The sequence below is a fragment of the Sphaerodactylus townsendi genome, linkage group LG05, assembly GCF_021028975.2.
Source record: "Sphaerodactylus townsendi isolate TG3544 linkage group LG05, MPM_Stown_v2.3, whole genome shotgun sequence".
Lineage (NCBI taxonomy): Eukaryota > Metazoa > Chordata > Lepidosauria > Squamata > Sphaerodactylidae > Sphaerodactylus > Sphaerodactylus townsendi.
The window spans coordinates 43,505,194-43,528,220 of record NC_059429.1 but is presented as its reverse complement, the minus strand read 5'-3'; the positions used below and the strand labels follow the sequence as shown (position 1 = coordinate 43,528,220).

The window sequence follows — 23,027 nt, the reverse complement described above, 5'->3', positions numbered from 1 at the left end:
TCATTTACCAAATGCTCAAGCTAAAGATTCTTAACACCAATAATAAACTTAACACAATCAAAGAGTCTCGCAGAGTACCCTGACAGATTAAGATCATAATGGTTTGACCACAGCATTATCAGATTTCAGCTCAATAGTTTTTTCTTTAATTGGCAGTAACCTGGGGGCTACAAACACCACCCCTTGTGTGGCTTATGCATCTGCTGTCACACATAGAATCTGGCTTTTCCCAGACCTCTGCAAATGCCTTCTAAGCAACATATATATATTTTAAAGGAATCCTGTGTGTGCAGAAAATTCACCTAGCCAATAGCTATAGGCTCAAACATATGGACTTCAATAAGTTATTCCATACAACTATAATGATTAGGCTCAGCGCAGCCACAATAATCATAGCAACATGAGTCCAAAAGACTCAAACTTCTCACAGCCTACTTTTCACAACTTAAATCACATCAGCACATTGTCTATGACTCACAACCTCTCCTATTTAATGGCAGTTCCCTTTCAAGGGCTTTAGATGACAGGCTTTTCCTTGTTTTTAGGGTGCCCCCAACTTAAAACAGCTTCTCACCAACACCATGGATCACCAAAAAGAGGAACAGTCCCAGGAACCAAACCCTTTAAACAGATCTAGATGTCAACTTTGTCCCCATCTGTAGGTGTATAAAGTGCTGTCAAGTCCCAGCCAGCTCATGGTGACCCAGCAGGATTTTCAAGGCAAGAGACTAACAGAGGTGGGTTGCTATTGCTTTATTCCTTGGTGGTCTCCCATCCAAGCACTAACCTTATGAGCCTGATCAGCTTATAAGGTCTAGCCTAGGCCATCCAAGTCAGAGCTTGTCCCCCTATACATTCTGGTAATAATATTAGAAGATCTAATAACCTCAACTGTGCCATGTGGGGCTCCACCATTTTTATATCACCCAATTTAATTTAATATATGCCAAAATGTGCCAACGATGCCTTTCTACTGTTTGCACAAAGTTGTTGATGTTTGCGTGAGAGAATCAACAAACACAGACAAATCAGACTTAACAGAGAGATGGTCTCTAATCCACACACAAAAGTTTATGCTGCAGCACAACTTTGTTCGTTTATATTATAAGGTGCCACAACAGACTCCCGTTTGTGTTTCTTCCGTCCCTTGTTCCAACAAAAACTCAGCCGGCAGTTCTGAAATCAGCTCGCGTGCTAAAGAGTTCCTGCAAATAAAGTATAAACCCGACGCACGTTTGCACGCGAGGAAATTCCACTGTGTGCAAGATCTCATGGGCAAGATCTCACTTCCGACTCAGCAGAGGCGGAAACCAGCTGCAAAATCGCTTTCTTCAGAATATGGTCAGCTGCAGAGTCACCACGCACAAAAAAAGCCGCCTCTGTCCCCGCGCGGCGTGTATCAGTAGAGTCGCAGACCCTTTCGGGGGCGCCTCTCAGGGCTGTTCACCGCAGGAAATGCTTCAACTCTAGCCGGGCTCAGCATTGGCGACGGATCCCATAACACGGCCGGCTTCCTGCGCTCCGCCTTCTTGCAAGCAGCGCCATGGCGGTGAAAGGTCAGAGGGGAAAAGGCTCCTGGCAATGATGGCGGAAGAGAAGCCGGGGAGCGCCTCGAAGGGCCGAAGTCACCGCAGACGCGCTGGTAAGGATGGCCGGAATCTTTCTTTCCTTTTCCCTTTCTTGTTTATCGTATACCCCAAAGGGTGTGTGGTTCAATGTAAAGCAGCGTGGGTCGGTTTGAAGCCCTGGTTTCTGGAGCCTTCAGATTTCCCAGGTGCTGTTTAATCTTCTATTCCTAAATATCTTAATTATCTGAATAACAGCATCTTGAGCATCTTTGCTCGGAACTGAATGTTACAGGGACAACCCAGCTTTCATAGCTCCCATTACATTTGTGTTGCTTAGGGTGTTGCTGTTACTGTTTTCACAGGAGCAACCAAGTAATAAAGGCAGTGAATTGGTCCATTTGGGTTTTTCAATCTTGTTGACTTTGTCAGTGGCCAGAGTAGCGCTCTGTATCTAGACTAGGCACAATCTCTTTATGGACATATTTTTTGCTAACCTGTCTTAGCTGCCCATAGTGTTCATGCACATAGGAATGTAAAACTTGTATTTCAGGAATGATTGAACCGGTTGGATGGGGGGAAAGTTCTTAACGTGCTAATCTGAACTGTGCATATTTATTTGTTTACGATATGTATCTCCTGACCAACAGGACTGTGCCATGCTGTGCCTGGAGCCTTGTTTTGTAGGAACGATGGGCAAGTTAGGTGTGTGCATAGCTGATGCAAGTTCTGTATGAAACTTGATAGCCATCAGCCAGTCATACCTACACAGACGTTTACCTTGCCTTGTGTAAACTAGTTGATAAAACATGCTTCAGTATTTGACACTTCATTCCTAGGCACATGTACAGTCTAATCTTCTATTCCTAAATATCTTAATTATCTGAATAACAGCATCTTCTTAGAGGATTGTTAGAGATGCCAGTACCAGTATCACAAAATGTTCTTAAAGCACTTCTTGGGAGAAGATGGTTATCGAAGTTATTCTGCAAGTAAAGGTGCAGGATACGCTTATATAATCTGTGCCTTATATGGAGTTACACATTCGGTTACATGTTGTCCTTTATGCTTTTTTTAAAAAAAACAGGAAATAAACAGACCAAGACTTTGAAGAATGAAGATGCTGCTCAAAGGTATAGAAAATTTACATGCAATTCAGTACTCTTTTGAAAGGGAAGTCTATTAGGAGATGATTCCAAAGGTCTCCTTTGAGGTAATTTTTTTACATCTACATTTTTTAACCAATAGTGATAGGCCTGCAGATGTTGTGATAGTATGTCAAGGAGAGATAAAAGGGCCACACCAGCCACTGGAGATAAAAAATAAGGCCCCCGCCAATGGTGCAAAATAAGGTAAACCATACAACCCGGAAAACCCACAACATCCTAGTGATTCCAGCCGTGAAAGCCTTCAACAATATATTTCATTAGGTAAAATTCCCAATGGTACTTTTTAAAAAATCACTGCAAGATTAACAGAGTCCTGTGAAGAAGTGTTTTGGTGAAATACATAGGGAATTTTAACTGAGTAATTAAATATATATTGTACCACATATTTCACCATTGGCTTTGACATTTTTTATCTCATGATACCGTGTTTCCCCGAAAATAAGACAGTGTCTTATATTAATTTTTGCTCCCCAAGATACGCTATGTCTTATTTTCAGGGGATGTCTTATTTTTCCGCTCCACAGCTGCATGCTCTGGTGTTCTGTTTGACGGGCATGCTTCCAAACAAAAACTTTGCTATGTCTTACTTTCGGGGGATGCTTTATATTTAGCACTTCAGCAAAACCTCTACTACATCTTATTCTCAGGGGATGTCTTATTTTTGGAGAAACGGGGTAGCAGCATTTTTTATCTCATAATATCAGCAATCTGGTAAAAGTGATCTCTTTTTGGTAGAGTTCTTGGATTTCTGTATGGAGGTGGGGAAGAAAGCAAGTGTGTAAACCATAGTTTTAACGATGCATCTAAAAGTGACAAATCATGGTTTGGAGCCTAATCTACAGTTGGCATAAACCATGGTTTCAAAATGTTGTTCACATAAACAAATGTTTGTTCTTTTGTAGGAAAGCAGCACTTGAGGCTGCCATTAGAAAGAAGATTGAATGTGAGAGAAAAGCCTTGCATATTGTTGAACGTCTGTTGGAAGATGATATTACTGACGAGTTCTTTGTGGATTGTGTATGTTCTTCTTTTATACTAATATGTTTGCTTTATTTATTGGGTACATATTTATCTTACTGTTTCCAAGGACCTAGAGGGGCCATACATAGTTCTCCCCTCCTCTATTTTATTCTCACAACAAACCTGAGTTTGGTTAGGCTGTGAGTATGACCAGCCCAAGGTTACCCAGTGACCTTTAGGGCAGAGTGAGGATTTGAATCTGGGTCTCCCACTTCCTTTTCCAGGAGAAGACTTAGGTTTCAACAATATATCTTACTGTGCAATCCTAAGGATACAGTACAATGGGGAATGAGCCTCATTGAGTAGACTTCAGTAGGATTCAGAGTATATCTGCTTAGGATTGTGCTACAGTTAATGGTCCTGATCTAAAGAGTGTTAGGCTACAGTCCTATTGACACTTATCTGGCAGTATGCCCCACTGAATAAAGTGGATTTTATTCTGAATAGGAATATCTAGGATTGCATTCTTGGCCATTCTTAATTTCCATTTGAAATCAAAGGGACAAATTGTGAGTCTGTGATTAATGGAAGTCAATATTTCAATATGCCTAGCCTAACCACCTATCAACAATCAATATTTATGAAATATGTTGCACATCACAGAGAAGATAGCAGAGCTGTGATTAACAAAAGATAGAATAGAGCTTAAACTAGGGCAAATTGTATATTAGGGATATGCGTAGACTTTAATGCAACTATTTCTGCATATTTCTAAATCATAAAAAGTTCTAACAGAAATAGGACACAACTTAGGCATTTTTTCAACGCTACTTTATACTGTTTGGTCATTTGGATGTTTCCATCCAGGTCTTCCCACATTGAAATGATTTTGGACCTTGACTGTTCCCAAACAGCATTAATAGTACCTTGTCTCAGCCATCCTGCTGAGTGTACATACTCACTTGGGCTTCCAGTCTCAGCTCTCCAGGCCGAGCTAGGCTGAAATAATAACTTAGTTTCAAGTTTCATACATGTTCATCTAACAGCTGGATTATTAAAAAATACTTTATTTGGAGGGGGGAACCACTTGAGTGCTTAAATAACATTTTTGTTACCCTTTTTATAGTTTTAAAAGTTGTTTGAATTTTGTCAGTAAAGCAAATAGCTTTTCCACATTTTGAGAATGTATATAATAATTAATGAAAGCATGAAGAAGGATGGCTGCGGGGGAAAAATGCATCATTATGGAAAATACCTTAAATAGTCTCTACAATGTCCCTTATTATCAAGGAAAAGCAGATAACGAGTCTTTGTTTTCAGCTTGCAAAAACCACAAAAGAGATTAAAAGATATTCATTCTTCCTCTTCCATTGTTTGCTGCTCTTGTTTCTTTTCATTTTTGTACTTTTATTTTTTCTAAATCTCCCTGTCAATTCTGAATTTTAACCAGTATATGTACAGCCTAGTTTGAGAATGTTTTATGGAAATGACTGTTTTGTTTCATAATTTTAGGGGAAATACATAACACCTGCTCACTATAAGGATGTTGTAGAAGAACGATTTATCATCAAATTATGTGGCTATCCTATATGTCGAAAGAGGCTAGAAAATGTAAGTTTGATCCCACAATGCAATTGTTGTGAAACTTTGCTCAATTTCTATTGTAGAAGACCTACTGGAAGAGCAAGCAGAAATCTTTCATTTCTGATCAGTGTTGCTGTATACAAAAATCAAAAGGCAGTCATTACAGTGCATAGGAATGCTCAATAAGGTTGATTGAATATCATTATCTTGGGGGAAGGGGGGTGGTTAGGCTAGGCATACCTTGCACTTTACCCATAAGTGTAAACCCAAGATGGGTACAGTCAAGTTAATTTAGTCTAAGGGCTACTTGCAGTGGCATATGTGCCTAGGGATGGGGGGTACCCTCTGTCCCCAGGCACGACTAATATGGTCACGTGGGGGGTGCAAAATCGGCCCCCCACGTGTCCAGGAAGACAGCAAGCTTCCTCGACGTCTTTGGATGCCCTCAGCCCCACCCATGCCGTCATCAACTTGGGCGGGGCCAGGAAGCCCGAGGACACCCCTCCAAGCCTCGTCCCTCCCAGCTCCCAGCCGGCAGTCCCTTCTGCCCTTTCATCTGGGGAGAGCAGAAGCAACTGAAAGGCTCCGTTCTCAGCTCCTTTGCTTTTATAAGCAAGGGGGTGAGGCTCTGCCCCGACATTCAGACCCACAGATTGTGCAGGTTCACTGTCACATTTCACTGCAACGGATCCAATGTCTTTGATTTGCTGGCTTATAGTGTGCTCCAAAGTTGGCATTAAATGTCTTTGTTGAAAAAATCACCCACACATGTGGACACATCTATAGCAAACATCTATAGAACACTTATAATACATTTGTTTTTGAAACAGTTAAAAATTAAAAGAATGGCGATAATTTTTAAAGACTATGTAAGAGTGAAGACAAGAAAGTGTGTGTGGGGGGGTGGGGGGGTGACCAGGTCTCCTTTAATCCAAGCCACTCTTTCTGCCATAGTACTGGGCTACCAGAGAAGAAAAAGCTGCAGCTACCAGAGAAGAAACAGTCCCCAACTAACCTTTTATGCGATGACTGTAACTCCTTAATGACTTCAATAAATTTGGAACATAACTTCCCACTAGCATGTAATGGGCAAGTAATGCAGACAATGGATATTAGATTCTGTATCCCATACTATAGTTCTTACAGAAGTCCCAGCTACTCCTCATTCTTTTCTGATGCTGCCATAAAACTGGGGAGGTATTGCCACCTCAGTTGGTTGTGCTGCTGTTGCATAGATAGCTCTAGAGAGCCATGTAAAACAGGTCTACTTGGAATCCTACTCAGGTTTATTTAGTGTGTCTTACTCTTAGGAAAGTGTTCTTAGGATGGCATGGTAAGTTGGTAAAAGTAACAGGGGAATGCACAGGTAAAGAGTCTGATCTGCACATATGGATTGATGAATAAAAATCATAAATAAATGTAACATTGAAGAAAACAGTAATGTTTTTAAACATAAGATATCATCTTTGGGATTTTAATTAACGTTCTTAGAATTTTCATTCATTTGAGAAGCATGATTAAGAATAATGTAGAGCCTTATCTCAGAGCACAGGCCTGGGAAAAATGACATTTACTAACTTGCCAAAATATGTTTCTTTTAAGGTGCCAAAACAAATGTACAGGATTTCAACAAAAACCAACAAAGTTTATGATATCAGTGAACGAAAGGTAAGCAGAAATGCTGTTTTTGAAACAGTTCACATTATTGGGGCCATTTACAAAAAAAGTCAAACCAGGGCCTCTCAGGCTCAAACACTAGCCAGATACAAAGACTTCTGCCCATGCTGTTCTTTCTGGCTTTTGTTGGTTAGAGCAAATCTAATGTGTTCCTCTAGTGCTGAGCAGGATTATCCCTTCTTCACACCCAGTAGTTTAGATCTTTATACAACCAAATTCTAAGCAAGGTTGGTGTTTACTTCACTGTTCTGTGGCCACGTGGCAAAGCCTTGATCAGTCCACCCAACAAGCACAAATCTACAGAAAATATTATCCTGGGTCAGATTAGAGGCACCTGTTGGCTAGAAAATATCCCCGAGGAAGTTGAATTAGTCATCATTTCAGGTTTTCTTCATACTTGGGTTTGCTTGAAAAACTGAATTTCTAAGGGTGCCAAAGTCTATACCAGATGTCAAAAATGTATGCTTGTCTTCTGTTTCACTGAGGGAAATGTTTGTCTGGGAAAAAATCAAAACTTATCAAACCAAAGAGGATTTTCTTAGAAATAGTCAGTTTCTTCTGATGTCATTTGGTGTAAGGATGATGTCACCAAAATCACCTTCTGCCTTGATCCTCGTTGGCAAGTGAATTCATGTGGGGAGAACTAATCTTCTCATATGTGTGTTTGACTTTGAAGATTAGTCTTTGAAGACTTTGAAGATTAGTCAAAGTTAAAGTTAACTCCAGAACCAGTATACAAAATAATCTGTCTTTCATATTCTTGATGACTCTCTGCTCTTTAACTGAAATATAAAATCTTGTGAATTTGTGTTTAATGCATTGATTCATTCTATCAGATCTATTGAATCTTACAACACACTGATAATCTGCTTTGTGCGAAAATTGTATTTTTATTGTTCATGTTCTTTTTGCAGTGCTTTTGCAGCAACTTTTGTTACAGGGCATCAAAATACTTTGAAGGTCAAATTTCCAAAAGTCCAGTATGGCTACGAGAAGAAGAAAGGTAATTGGATAACTAACAATTCAAATTCTGGCTGTGTAGAACCTTTCCTTGGGAATTGAAGGAAGGAAGAAACAAAGGGCAGGAGCCAACTATTTTTTTTAATTGCCCTGTATTTCAAGATGTACAGTTTGCCAAAAGAAGTGGCCTTTAGTATTAAAATGAGACATCTGATTTAATGGTAGAAAATGTATTGCTTGACAAACAGTACACATCAAAATCCTATCCATCATAACTACCTTTCCTTAGACTGCTGCTGTGTTTTTTCTGTGTTTGCTTTTTTTATAGCTGTTTTATCCCTAGTTGCTTCACATCAGCAGCAAATCTACTGAAGTTTGTGGTGGTGGCGTTTATGCTTTTTATTTTACTTTGACTGCAGTAGATGAAAAACTATTATGTTTGAGCTAATGATTCTGAGCTAATGACATGGTAGCAAAGTGTATGAAATAAAGACTAGCATACACTTGAAGGGACTTGCAACAAGAATAATCTGGAATATTTGCTCCAGGGAGGATTTCACTCTTGTTGCAAAGATGCAACTACTCAAAGCTGTATTTTTGGGTCTGGCTGAGGACTGGTGTTAGACACTGGGTCACAAATCAAGAGGCAGTTTAAGGAATGTGTAGCTTGTTTCACCTTCAACCATGGTTCATCAGTTTATCATTACTTATTTATGTTGGCTGATTTTTAAGAACTGACCAGGAATTGTAGTGTAAAGTGCTTTTTAAGTGCTGAATGGTTAACATAAGTACTGACAGTTTTAACCACCCATAAAGATGGGAAGGTAGAATTTGCTCCAGGGAGCGAATTGTGTAGGGTCTGTGACAGACATCCAGTTTGTTAGGTAAGATTAAGGCAGCATAAGCATTGGATCCAATTTCAAAGTACCCATCTTGGGCCTAATCACAAATCTTTGTTTCTAAACAGCAGGATTATCTCTCCCCCTGGCCGTTTCCGCATGGGCGTTTAATGGCGGCCTGGGGACGGCAAAAACGCCGTCCCCAGGCTGCCATTCGCACAGGGGGCGCAGCTGCTTCGCAGCCGCGCCACCCTCGCGCTGCTCGCCCAGCCCGAAGCCGGCGTTTCCACAGTGCGCTTGGAAGCGCACTTGTGGCACGGCAGCGGCTTCCAGGCTCTCCCCCCCCCCCCACTCTCTCTCCCTGCATCTATTTCCTTATTCCAATGTCGTTTCAGCACGCCGCGCTGAGGTTTCCTGGGGATTACGCCCCCTGCCCTGCGACGCTGGAGCAGGCACGCAGGGCCGGGAGGCGTGTCCTCAGGCCTCGGCGACGCGCCGGAGGCCCAGGGACATGCTGGGTCGGTCGGGCGATGGCGCTCTGCGGCGCCGTCGTTCCGGCTCTTTCTGGGACCGTTCATGCGAATGGTCCCAGCGTCGTCGGGTCGGTGTTGAGTACACCGACCCGGCCGCTTCCGCCTCCGTGCGGAAACGGCCCCTGTTAATCTTTTTACAGAATTTAGTCTGATTTCAGCAATAATACAAAATTCAAGTTATGAAAACTTGCTGGTGGACTTGAATAAATACAATCACAGTTCAGCTTCAGAAATGCTTTCTATCATTGTTCAGCAGTAGGTGCATATGACTAGAAATTGCAACTTGCAATTAGCCAAGTTGCCACTGGTTGTCGCTATTTCACAAGGCATGTACCCATAATGTGAAAGGTCAGACCGAATTTGCAGATAGTATTTAAAGGTCATTGTTGCATCATATACATAATCCTGTTATGAGATCAGAAACCATTATCTTTTCAGAAATATAAATGTTTGAAACTCAAATAACAAATGTGTGAACAGCACTTTCAAACCACATTTGCTTGTGGAAAAACTTCTGAGACTACTGAATAATCTAAAAACCTACCAGAAGGGGGATTTTTTGCGGGGTGATGGTATTTTGTTTTTTCTGTTGAAGATACAGATATTGAAAACGTGCTTGCTTCTGTAATTGCAGTGAGGGCATTGCAAAAAATAAATTGAAAAAATCAGTGAACAGCCTCTATGTGTGTTAGGTGCCCTCAGGTTGTTTCCGACTCATGGCAACCCTATGAATCAATGTCCTCCAAAATGTCCTATCATTAACCACCTTGTTCAGGTGTTGCAAACTGAAGGCCATGGCTTCCATTATAGAGTCACAGCATCAGTAACATTTTCTTCTAACACCACATTTCAAAGAATTTTCAGCAATGATAAATGCACGAAATTTCCTTTAAAGTTAAATTAATTTGGGGTACTCTTACGAAACAACTTTAAATAAAATTTGAAAACATTTTAATAGCATGTTTAGGGTATTGTTTAGTCTCTTGAATGTGACTTGTGGGTATAACCTAAAACTCTCCAGCCCACTTTTCAGCAGACATGAGACAAGTAGCTTGAAGAAATGCAAAAATATTCTTGAGCTTTTTCGTAAGGAGTATTTGCAGAAAATTTGTAGCCGAACAGTCTGGAGGTATAAAAATATGTAAATAGGATTATACCAATTTACATGCACAATTTTCTGTCAATTTTATTGTGTGTGCATAAGTGGTAAATTTGTTTTTGGCATCTTCAGATTGTTGCAGGATTAAAATACTTTTTTTTATCTTTCAAGGCCCCCTGACATTGAATTATTAAAGGAAGGAGAAAGGTACGTTAGAAATTATTATTTTATTTATGTATCCACAATCTGTTTGAAAGAAGTCTTTGATTTCCTGTTTTTCCCTACAAGTGCAGTTATTGTTTCACTCACAAAGACTTGTTTGCCTTGATTAGTTTTTTCCTTTTGTAATGATGAAAAGTGTGTTTGATCTGTATGATTTACAGCTGCCCCTAGTTTTGTACTCTTAATCGAACCTGTTGAAACATGACACAGACCCTGTGTTTGTTCTGGGATCCGATGTACCAGTTTTTATATCGCTTCCTTTGGAAATTAAATGGGACTAATTATAAGTGCTGAAAGCTTGTTTGTATCTTCAGGAAAAATATTAAATAAGCAGGTCCTGTTGGTTTTGTATTTATACAAAGGAGAGGGTGACCCTCTGTCTGGATCTGCGGTCTGTGTGGGTTTTAATGGATGTTTCGGTGTGGGTCTGTGGAGGCTTTTTTTGTGTACCTCAAAGAAAATAATTACTTGTCACTTGGTATAATAAAAATCAAAAGGTGTACATTTTTCTTACGGTGGTGAAAAACCATGCCGCTGAGATTTTTGCTTCTAAGCTAAAAATAATGGAAACATGGCAGCCAGATCTTTCCCCATGATTTTATACTGCTGGATCGATTGGAGCAGAGGTGGAGCTTGCCTAGGGGGATCGCCCATTGCACCAGGTGCACTTGGGATATGCAGAAAATTGTCTTTTTCCTCCTGTGGGACACAGCCCCCCCCCACTTACTTTATTGAAACAGTGCAGGCTGGGGAAGTGGCCTGTTCTCTTCAGGTTGAAAGCGGCCTGGTGGGAACTACACTTCCCAGGAGACCTTGTGAGCCCCAGGGTCTCATGGGAAATGTAGTTCCCACCAGGCCATTTTCAGCCTGAAGGGAACATGCAGCTTTTGCAGGCTGAACTAAGGTAAGGGGGGGGGGGCAGAGGGGAGGGCGCCGTGTGTGTGGGGGGGGCGGGACGGAAAACACAGAATATGCACTGGGCGCACTCTGGCCCAGCTACGCCTCTGGATTGGAGTAGCATGGAGAACCATAGTCTACTGTTATCAGTGCAACCCAGTTGTAACGAATAAACATCTGTTTCTTTGTTGCTGCCTGAATGTGCTCTGTGCTACTGCATGTTGCCCTCCAAATGCTGTGTGAATCAGTTAGTGACTTCCATAATCATTTATTAACAGTGGCTACTCAGGGAAAGAAGTAAAACTTGTTGCTGAAGCAATTAGAACTTCTGATGTTGAAGCCTCTGACCAAGCACCGATCCAAGCGGACTCTGGCACAGAGACGGAGAGCAGCAGCGATGCTGAGCAAGAATTTGTTTCTTTTGTTCTAGCAGAGAATGTATCCAATTTGAAGAAGCTGGAGCATCAGGTGCCCAGAAGGAGCACACTCAAAAAGAAGCACGTTGAAAGAGCGGGCCTTGAGTCCAGCAGCACAGAGGATGCAGCTAAAGATGCTGCAGAGCAATTAAGCAGATGCAAGTTTGATGCCCCAGAAGAGAATCATGCTGGTCCAGATAACTCACAAGTGAAAATAAGTGACATTTCCCCTGAAACTAGGGAAAAAACAGAAGGCTGGGGAGATAGCTCTAGTGGCTCATCTGTGGTTTTCCTGGGTGTAAGCAAAAATGGGGCAGAACAATTTAAGAGGTTGCTTGCCAGATCAAAACAGCCAGTCTGTTGTGGACTGAAAGGCCTAGCTGACCCTCTTGCCACTAAGAGCAACTTGCTAGAAGGGCTCCGGCAAACATTTACCGAATGGAGGACTGAGGATACACTGAAGCTTCTCCACTGCTGCAGCTCTGTGGCTGCAGAGGAACCCTTGGACAGCTGCAAGGTGGTACAACTTGATGAGGATGATTTTGATAGCATTGATGATCTTAATTATGGAACTTCTAAAACAGACTTGGAGCCCTGTTCAGACCCGACTGTGCCTATCAGGGGAAACAGGGATGAAGCATCTAAACCTTTGCCAAGCTATGACAAGCTAAGGGAGGACGCAGCTCTGTTGGAGTCAAGGGTGAAAGAATTTTATGGAGGAAAGGTGATTTTGGCTGAAAAAGGTTTGATGATGCAATCAGGAGGAGACCAGCACCAAACCAGTAAGGTAATTACCTTGGAACCGAATTCATTAATTGCAAAACTGTCTCCCCACACCTCCCACCCCACCCCATGTTGCTGTTACCATAACAAGTTATGAAGTGCTGTGGATCCAGAGTGTGGGGAGTTAAACTATGGCTGAAGCCCCCAGAAATGCTGAGCACAGTTATAGGTGGTTGGATGGGGCCTGGCTGTGACTTTGTAGGTTAAGGGAGAGAGCACAACAACTGAGGACAAAGTGCTGTGTAGGTAGTGCAAAGGGGCCATGGGAGAATGGCAACTCCCCCCTCCAATCCAGTAATCTTCACTCCATCCACACTACAGTGCTCTTTCAGAATGCTTGCCTCAGTGCGGAAGGAAGGCTTTGTTGAAGTGTCGTACACATGAAAAATTCCTACTGGTATTGAGATTCCAGATGACTTCTAGTTGGACTGATATCTTGCAGACTCCTGCACAGCAATTCTGTGCAGAGATACTCTGTGGAGTCACAAGACTACATCCCTGGTTGCTGGAGTCCAAGGCTCTAAAAACCTAAGTTATCACTTCTTGAAACTTATAAATGGCTTGGCTCTGCTGGTGCACTTCCATGGACTAAAAGGTTTCCTTCCACAGTGTGTGGCTTTCTTGTCTCCTCCCTCCCACAGCAGCACAAAGTTGCCCCTGAAGTATTCTTGCCTCTCCACTTTCAGGGGTGTTCTGAGCTGTAGCAGGAGCAGGGGATGTGAGAAAGTTGCACACTTCAGATGGACACAACCTAACATTCATCTCCTTGCTGTTCTCTTGGACCTAAATAATAATCTGGCAAGTTTGACTGGGCAATAAATATATTGCCTTGCTTGGAAGCTGAAAGTAGAATGTGTCATCAAGTTGTAGCCTACTTACAGTGATCCCATAGGTCAGGGGTGACCAAACTATGGCACTTCAGATGTTCATGGACTGCAATTCCCATCAGCCCCTACCACCATGGCCAATTGGTAGCCCCTGCCATAGGTAGACAGATGTTCAGAGGTGGTTTGCCATTGCCTGCTTCTGCATAGCAACCCATTGAAATATTAACCAGGAATGATTCTGCTTAGCTTCCAAGGTATGACAAGCTCAAGCTAGCCTGGGCCATCCAGGTCAGGGCAATAATGAAGCAAATGCCAATATCATTGCAGAAGTATGTTCCTGAATACTTTTATTCAGTCTGTCTCAGTACAAATGTTGCATCCAGTCTCGTACATCACATTACAGGGGTTCTTTCCACACAATTCCCCTAAAATGTTTCTAAAACATTTTCAGTTCCCCCCTTTACAATAATGTATGTTTGCACTCAACCCTTGAAACGGTTCCTGGCTGCCCTTACGTGATCCCCTGGGTCCCCTTATGTGAGCAGCAGTGGCGTAGGAGGTTAAGAGCTCATGTATCTAATCTGGAGGAACCGGGTTTGATTCCCAGCTCTGCTGCCTGAGCTGTTGAGGCTTATCTGGGGAATTCAGATTAGCCTGGGCACTCCCACAAACGCCAGCTGGGTGACCTTGGGCTAGTCACAGCTTCTCGGAGTTCTCTCAGCCCCACCTACCTCACAGGGTGTTTGTTGTGAGGGGGGGGAGGGCAAGGAGATTGTAAGCCCCTTTGAGTCTCCTACAGGAGAGAAAGGGGGGATATAAATCCAAACTCTTCTTCTTCAAACTCTTTTAAAAAAAATTATGTTTCAGTCAATACTTCAATGCCTCACAGCCTCGTGCTGCTTTCTATACTCCTTGTATACTCAATGCTTCAAAGACTGACCCCCCCCCTAAAAGAACAAACAGCTAAATGCTGCAGATAAACAGGCAAGGAGGAACTGAGTAAGCTCAGAAGATGGCGCCAAGGAGGAAATTCAGGGAAGCAGAGAAGCATGGGAAACATCAGTTGATTGCACAGAAACTGAAGTTGTTTTCAAAACACTTCAACCAGAGAATCGTTTTAAAAGGGGGAATCATTCAAAATGAGGCTGTGAAGCATTGAAGTTGCAAATGAAATGTTTGGGGGGTTAGAATAGTGTGGAACTCCATGGAGGAAATATTTTATTTCTTGCCTCAAAACTTTTTAACAGATTTGGGTGGAAAGGGCCAGGTTTGTGCATAGACATGATGAAGGAAGTGGAAGGGTTTCAATTTTTGTGGTGTTTATGACTGTACACACAGACTTTGACTTTTGCTTTGCTGTGCTGGGCTAGTGCAGGGTGATAAGTATGCAAACAAAACCCCAACAAATTAAAATAGTAGTTGAACTTATGATGTTGCTATATACCAGTGGTGGCGAACCTATGGTACGGGTGCCAAAGGTGGCACTCAGAGCCCTCTCTGTGGGCATGCGCAAACAGAGCCCCCCCCCCCCCCCAGACTGGCCTGGGCTGCTGGGCTCGATTATTAGCATTAAGACCTGGTTTTGGGGAAGCAGTGTTGGTAACCCTGTTAAGCGCTGTTAAACCCCACTAATTTTCATGCGAAGAACTAAAGCGTGATCTTTACTGGGAGTAAGCTCAGTTGCTGGCAATGGCACTTGCTTCTGAGTAAACCCTCCTAGGGTTGTGATTCACCCGTTGGAAGAGTTGCACAGTTGCTTCAAAGCAAAGCCACCAACTACCACCAAGCTTACTCCTGAGTAATGCACGCCTCGGAGCCAACCGTTTTTTCCCTAAACTAAAACCTCAGTATTCAGGATAAATTGCCATGTTGGCACTTTGCAATCAACAAGTGGGTTTTGAGTTGCAATTTGGGCACTCAGTCTATGTACAGTTGTCATACCATTGGTTTGTCATAGTTAGTAGTTCTTAGACAGGTGACAGCTTTCAAGCAGAGCCTTTCACAACACCTACTGCCCGTTCCTTTGAACTGGAGGTACTGAGGATTGAACCCGGAACCTTCTGCATACAAAATACTTGTTCTATAACTGAGCGAATGTCTCCTTCCATATTTTGGGACTGCTGAACATGTGGACATGTAAGCAGATTTTTAACATCCAGAGAGCCCAATCTTGTCAGAGCTTGAAAGCTAAGCAGTTAGTCATGGTTCGTGCTCAGATGAGAGGACCGTGGGGTTGTTCTGCAGAGGAAGGCCAAACCAACTCTGCTCATCCGTTGACTTGGAAATCCCATGGTCCTGGAGTTGCCATGAGTCGGTTGTGACTTGACAGCACACAATTATTATTAAGCATATATATTTTAAAGTACATAAAGAAAATAAGTTCTGATAGTGGAGCTGCAGTGGCAGGACACTGGCTGAGATGAAGAAGGTTGTAAGGCATTTACTCCAGCATAACATTTCTGTGAGCATTTATATTTAGAAATCATTGACAGAATACTGGCATCTATTATGGCTTTTATAAGCAATGTGCTGCTTTTTTTAGTACAAATGAGCAAGTTCAGACATGTTGGTGTTAGGAACCTTTGTGGCTCAGACCAGCTATGTCAGCTGATGTCATTCATGAATGATCTGGGACCTGTTTCTTCTTCAACAAAAGCTGTAAAAAAACCCAGTCCTATATTTATTCTTGTTCATTACACTGGGAATTTCTTTATGTTGCTCATATTACCTTTGCTGTGTGTAGGCTAAATGTCAACTTTTTGATGACTTCATCATGTCTTAATATTTTGTCATACCTCTTTTTCCTTACACAGGATTTTCAGCAATGGACGTCTGCCTTTCCTCTTGTAGATTCTAATTCTCAACAGAAAATTCGAAAGAGGATTGTTCTTGAAAAGCTTCAGAAAGTGTGAGTATATTTTCCATTTCCATTCCTCAAATACAAACTGAAAAGCCAAATGGAGTTGGTGCAGAAGGGATTCCACCTCTGAAACAAGGGAGGCAACGTGTCGCTGTGCAACGCTTCCACCCAAAGCTTTGTAACAGGTCTTCCTTCCCTTCATGCCAACTTTGCCTCCTTGGACAGAAGTTGCCCGTGAAGAGTTTGGCCAGCCCACCTTTGAGAGAGGAGGATGCCTCTCATACCATCTGTGTCTAAATACTGTCCAGTTTCCCTGGGGGAGAGTGGCCCTTGCCACTCTGGTCATGCCTTTTTCCATGTAAGAGGAGCATGAAAGGTCAAAACCGAACATAAAGCCTGTTAATCTAGTGGAGAGTTTCAGTATCATGGATAATACAGTTCTCTGAAGAATTCCGTTGTGCCAAAACTATTTGCTCTGTGTGTACCAGTTCTCAGTAGAATAACAGCAGCAGCCACGTAGTTTTCTTATAGTTCTGTTTCAGAACTGAAACTTGCCCAGGGTCAGCCAAACTTACAACTTCAGATTTGGTACTATGCTGAGCAAATGTTTCTTATGCTACACAGGAATACTAGTAAACTTGTAGCCAGGTTGCATGATATTTTCAGAATGTTTGCAAGAGTCTGCAACTAACTATAGCTGTAAAAGCACTCACAAATCCTGGGCCAATTATTGAATAAATCAGCCTTTACGTAGTCTGTATTTAAAATAATCTTATGGTTTACTTACAAACTGTAAATCTTGAGTTTCATATAAAGCTTATTGGAGCTCAGGGAGGTTTATCTAGATTGTTAATGGCCAGTAGGCTAGATTCTAACTTGAAGCCAGAATATTTGCTGAAAATGAAAATATCTCATTTTGCTTTCTTTTCAGATTGCCCAATGTTCTGGGACCTCTTCATATTCCTCTTGGTGATGTGTACAATGAACTTAAAAATCTTGTTAAAACCTTTGCGTAAGTACAAAAGACTTTCAGACATTTGAACTAGTTAAGTTAATGCTAGTAGATGGTACTGTCTAATAAGGCAGGCTAGGGTGCAATTGATTGAGCCTTTTGTAACAGTTAGAGATTTAAAATTTCCATAAATGTTGAAACCACGTAATCTAGAAATTTGAGGGGAAATTGAAATAGATGCAACATTTATGGTGCTCTCCTATCAGATATTTTAGCAATATGAAATACATCATTTATAAGTTAATCATCATATACAATTATATTACTTGGCATATTTATGAAATGTAAAACTATAAATTCCTTAGTTTTCTAAGCAAAATTATAAATATGCCCAGAACTGAAGCAAGAGAGACCTACTGCCTGGTATACCCTGCTATTTTATTTATTCAAAAAGAAAAGAAAATCATGGGAGTTGTTTCCCTCAAATTTTCCAGTTTTTCTCAGAGAAAAATTACCCCCAAAAGTCCTCAATATTGTTCATGTGATATGTTGTAAAAAACAACCCTGCTTTAAAAACATTTTATTCATTTCAAAAGCAAAAAAAATCATAGATTTTTTTTAGTTCCCCACGATTTCCACTGGGAATTTTTTAAAGAAGCCCTCAGATTTTTTTGTTGTGTATTTTAAGTGAGGAAATGCTTGATTAAAATGCATTTTGCTCATTCCAAAGGGGAGAAAACAGGTAGGCCTTAATAGCACCTTCCAAAGGTCTCCAGTGAAGGGAGTCCCCTTCACTTCTTCAGGAAGCCCATTCTACAGAACCAGGATGGAAAAGTCCTGGGCTTTGGTCAATGTCGTACAGGCCACCATAAGTGCCAACAGATGGATGCCTGATGTCTGTAGTTGGTGCACAGGGACATATGAAAGAGACAGTTCTTGCATTGAGGCAGAGGGTTCCTTGCTTTCATTGGAAGAACAGTAAACAAAAATAAGAGCTGTCATATTCATTTTCCTTAGCCTTCCTTAGCACTTGTAGCACTGCCCTATATCCTGACCCCAGCCCCTTTCATTTTTTCAACTATCCATGCAACATTATGTCTGTTCTGGCTGGTTTATTTAGCATGGTTAGTTCTGTTGCAACCTTGATTTGAACTGGGTTAACAAATTTGTGACTTGAGCTAATCAGCATTAGAGAGAATTGCTCAGTTGAATGCAGTGAGGCACTGTGGTTAGTTTCAAACTGAGGAGGAGGAGGAGGAGGAGGAGAAGAAGAAGAAAAGAGCAACCGAGTCAGTTTGGCATTTCTGGTTTACTTTCTGCAGCTGGGAGATTGAGCAGCCTTTGTCTTTGTACTGGCACAAGATTCTGTGGTCCTGCTAGGCATAGAGGGGTTGAGGTGTCAAGGACTAGCATCAGCAACTTTAAACATTCACTTTCAAGACTACTGACTCCTCAGCAGGATCAGGAAACCGCCCATCTTCATCTCAGAGGTTATTAGGCAAGATCTCAACCTGTGTGGATCAAGGGAAGAGTGGAACCTCCATAGCATATTTATTTGCTTGATCCCTTCATTTATAACAGGGTCTTCAAACTATGGCCCTCCAGATGTTCATAGACTACAATTCCCATGAGCCCTACCACTTGGCCATGCTGGCAGGGGCTGATGGGAATTGTAGTCCATGAACATCTGGAGGGCCATAGTTTGAAGACCCCTGATTTATAATCTGCCTTTCATGCTGAGTCTTGAGGTGGATTCCAGTATGTAAAGAATGTAAAAAAAAACAATAGAGCATGCAGCAAAAACTTCCTGGAATGTGAAAGGGATGTGTGAATGTTGTAAACCAGAAAACTTTCAGTATGGAGCATAAGATTCTAATGTATATTGGTTTATTCTTGTCCCAAGCAACCTCTGGTTTGTTTGTAGCCTGTCTTGGCCAGAGGTGTACAGCTGTTGGAAGTGACAATGTAGGGTACAAAGAAACTGAAAAAAAGAACCAGCAGAGGGCAGACAAGTGGTCTGCTGGATAGGGCTGTAAGGTTAGAGACCCTTCTGTCCTTTTGGGTCACCTCTTGTCTGTCCTTGGACTGATAATCTCAGGTCTAATTTCCTCCTCCTCCTTGGAAGTTCTCTTCTCTTTCCTTCCCTAACTCGCAAGGTAACTGGAGGCTATCTCTGTCTCTCAGCTTTCCCAACTGAAATATAGGTCCTTAACAAGTGTTTAAATTTTTCGTTTAATCAGTGAGTCTGTCACTTCTCTGCACAATTAGCCCCTCTGCCAACCACAGGTAGAGGGGCTGTCATCTTCATCGAAACTACTTATGCATAAAGTTAAAATTGTAAGTTCTTATCAAATAGAAAATTCAGGTACAACACACTAAATAGTAATATGATGGCTTGAACCCAGACTTCTGTTTCTGGGATCAATATTGGGATCTGCAATATTTAATTTGTAAATATTAATTTGTCAGTTGACCGGAATTGGGGTAAGCAGTGTAGTGGTCAAGTTTGCGAATGATACTAAATTATTCAGAGTGGCAGAAACTAGGTTATAGTTAAACTGGATGAATGGACAACAAGAAGGCAAATGAAGTTCACTGCTAGTAAGTATAAAATGATGGACTAGATGTAAGTGTAAAATGATTACCGTAAATACTAGAACTTGAGTGCATACAGTGAAGTTCAAAACAAATAAAGAAAGAAAGAAAGAACGCTTTGCTCAATGAGGGATTGAAGTAATGGAATTAGCTGCTGGGAAAATGTAGTGGTGGCTCTAAGTATAGGCTGCTTTAAGGAGGATGGACAGATTAATAAAAGATAAATCTGGTTCTGATGGGTTTTCCGGGCTGTGTGGCTGTGGTCTGGTGGATTTTGTTCCTAATGTTTCGCCTTCATCTGTGGCTGGCATCTTCAGAGGTGTATCACAGAGAAAAGTCTGTTTCACACTGTGAGAAGGGAAAGTTTAGTGTGGTATATTGTCCATGTCCCAGGGTGGGGAACCAATCATTAGGTGTTTGGGTGGGTATATAGATCTATCAATGGCTGCTAGCCATTGTATTCAGAGAGTATTCAGAGACAGTAAACCTGTGCAACCCATTGTTAAGAGGCAATATCAGAGGAGGCCTTGGCCTCTGTGCCATGTTTGTTGAGTTTAGAATAAAACAGAACCCTAGATTAGAAAGTCTGATCCATCAGGGCTCTTCTTATGTTCTGAAGTACTCTTTTCTGTATACCACCTAATTTCTTTTGGGTATGATACAATATATAAATGAATGGAATGAAACAGCCAAAATTGCAATAGAGTGTAAAGAGTAGAGAGTAAAACACAATATAAAAAATAATCGTTTGCCTTAGATTATATATTTTCCTTTTGTTTGTGTGCTGGTAAAAACCATTTGACCTAAGAACTGGAGAAAAGCCCTGTTCCAAAAGACCAGTGCACATGGTCATGATGTAGGGGAGCTGAGAGGATTTTTTTCCTAAAGGGAAAAGAGCATATTGTGAACACAGCAACAGCAATTTTCAGCTCTGTTGGTTTTTAAAGGAACACTCACGGTTCATTCTATTCTGCTCACCATTTTATTCAGTTGCCACTGCTGGAAAATAAACTGAGGAGTCCTCTGGAGACATTTTAGAACAGTTATAGTTCTTCCTAAGCAAAGTCCCCCAGTGCCCGTAAGCTTTCGTTATAAAAACAGAGATGTCAGATAATCTCCAGAGTCACCTGGGGCATTTAGTTTAAGAGAGAGGCAGGGAAAAATAATATAGAAATCCTAGTTAAATGAAGTTGGCAAGGTTTTTTTTCTTAGTTAATTATTAAGATGATTGTATGGCATTCTTCGTTTATTCATAGTTGCAAGAATGATACTTCATATGTACAGTATATATACACATACATACTTGTGCTTTTAACTAATTAATACTGTTTTAGAATGCTTTGTCTTATGTGCTTTTGTGTTTTATGTATGTTTTGTTTGCCATGGCTTGTTTTTAGTGGCATATTTTTGTTGATTGGTTCTTATTTATTCTACCGGCTTGTCTTCATTGGCTTTGTTGTATTCTTTTCTTTGCAGTATACGATTACCTAAACAAGTAAATCACCAGAAAATGTTATTAAAAACACAGTAGATGTATAGGTTATCAGAAAGGTTTAATGTTGTAAAAAATGCCTATGTCACTTTGAATAGTAACCCACACACTTATGATTGCAAAGAAAGAAAAGGATTTTTCTGTTCAAAACTAGGGTTGATAACTAGTGAGTCAAAGCTCTTGATCAGGTGGAAGGAAAGATGGGGATACGCATGCTTTAATACATTATATTAATAGGTAACTTTCTAAGATTAGAGTCTCTAAAAGTTATGGCTACTTAAAAAGTTTAATATTAGGAATATATTATCGTCCCCCCCGACCAAAGTGCACAAGAGGATTCTGAGATGGAAAAAGAAATTAGAGAGGCCAACAAAAACAAAAATGTCGTGGTAATGGGTTAACTATCCCCATATAAACTATCCCCATATAAACTGGAAAAATGCATGTTCAGGTCATAGTAAGGAGAGAGCATTCCTGGATATGCTAAATGACTGTGGCTTAGAGCAGATGGTTGTGGAACCAACCAGGGGAGAGGTGATCCTAGATCTAATTCTATGTGGGACCCAGGACCTAGTGCAGGAAGTCAGTGTTGTTGAGCCGATAGGGAACAGCGACCACAATGCTGTCAGATTCAGTATCTCAGCATGCGAACAAGTGGCAACTACTAATGTAGTTACATTCGCCTTCAGAAAGGGAAATTTCTCAAAGATGAGGGGGATAGTGCGCAGGAAGCTGAAAGGGAAAATCAAGAGAGTCAAAACTGTCCAGGATGCTTGGAGGTTATTTAAAAACACAGTAATAAAAGCTCAGCTGGAATGTGTTCCACAGGTTAGAAAAGGCAGCACCCAGTCCAAAAGAAAGCCACCATGGTTAACAAGAGAGGTTGAGGAAATTATCAGAAAAGAAAATGTCTTTTAGAAAATGGAAGTCCAGTTTGGCTGATGAAGAATATGAGAGGGAACACAAATGGTGGCAAAAGAGAAGCAAGTTAGCTGTAAGGGAGGCAAAAAAGGATTATGAGGAACGCATGGTCATGCGAACATCAAGACCAGCAACAAACAGTTCTTCAAGTACATCAAAAACAGGAAGCAAGCGAGGGAAGCGTAGGTCCGCTAGGATGGCAAAGGAACAAAGGGTGTGCTAAAAGATGGCAGGGAGATTGCAGAGAAGCTGAATGAATTCTTTGCATCTGTCTTCACCCAAGAGGAGGTGAGGAACATTCCTGCACCTGAACCAAGCTTCTTAGGAGGCAAATCCGAGGAACTAGCGAAGATAGTGGTAGACAAGGAAGAAGTTCTGGCAGCCATTGATAAACTAAATGTTACCAAATCCCCTGGCCCAGATTGCATTCACCCAAGAGTTCTTAAAGAGCTCAAGCTATGAAATTGCTGATCTTCTACCCTTTAATATGCAACTTATCCCTGGAATCAGGCTCCATCCCCTGAAGACTGGAAGATGGCCAATGTCACACCAATCTTTAAGAAAGGATCTAGGGGGGACCCGAAATTACAGGCCAGTCAGTTTGACATCTGTTCCTGATAAATTAGTAGAATCTATCATTAAAGATAAAATTATAAAACATGTAGAAAAGCAAGAC

General features: G+C 41.4%; 2 protein-coding genes across 7 annotated transcripts in view; one reads left to right on the top strand and one right to left on the bottom strand.

Moving 5' to 3' along the window:
* Window positions 1-1,466, bottom strand: part of GLMN (glomulin, FKBP associated protein) — a 29,830-nt gene extending 28,364 nt beyond the window's left edge. For 2 of the 4 annotated variants that reach the window (XM_048496423.1, XM_048496427.1), the window contains exon 1: window positions 1,234-1,466. The gene's annotated coding sequence lies outside the window, so the exon portion shown is untranslated. The remainder of the gene's footprint in view (window positions 1-1,233) is intronic. The other 2 variants (XM_048496424.1, XM_048496426.1) reach the window with 2 other exon arrangements.
* The window catches only part of RPAP2 (RNA polymerase II associated protein 2), a 56,438-nt gene continuing 34,815 nt past the window's right edge, over window positions 1,405-23,027 (top strand). For 2 of the 3 annotated variants that reach the window (XM_048496429.1, XM_048496428.1), the window contains exons 1-10: window positions 1,405-1,642; window positions 2,653-2,698; window positions 3,637-3,751; window positions 5,207-5,305; window positions 6,881-6,946; window positions 7,870-7,958; window positions 10,558-10,593; window positions 11,784-12,708; window positions 16,345-16,439; window positions 17,323-17,403. In XM_048496429.1, coding sequence (XP_048352386.1) covers window positions 1,582-1,642; window positions 2,653-2,698; window positions 3,637-3,751; window positions 5,207-5,305; window positions 6,881-6,946; window positions 7,870-7,958; window positions 10,558-10,593; window positions 11,784-12,708; window positions 16,345-16,439; window positions 17,323-17,403 — 1,613 coding nt within the window. In that variant the 5' untranslated portion in view covers window positions 1,405-1,581. Of the gene's footprint in view, window positions 1,643-2,652; window positions 2,779-3,636; window positions 3,752-5,206; window positions 5,306-6,880; window positions 6,947-7,869; window positions 7,959-10,557; window positions 10,594-11,783; window positions 12,709-16,344; window positions 16,440-17,322; window positions 17,404-23,027 lie in introns of those variants that run through there. The other variant, XM_048496430.1, reaches the window with a different exon arrangement.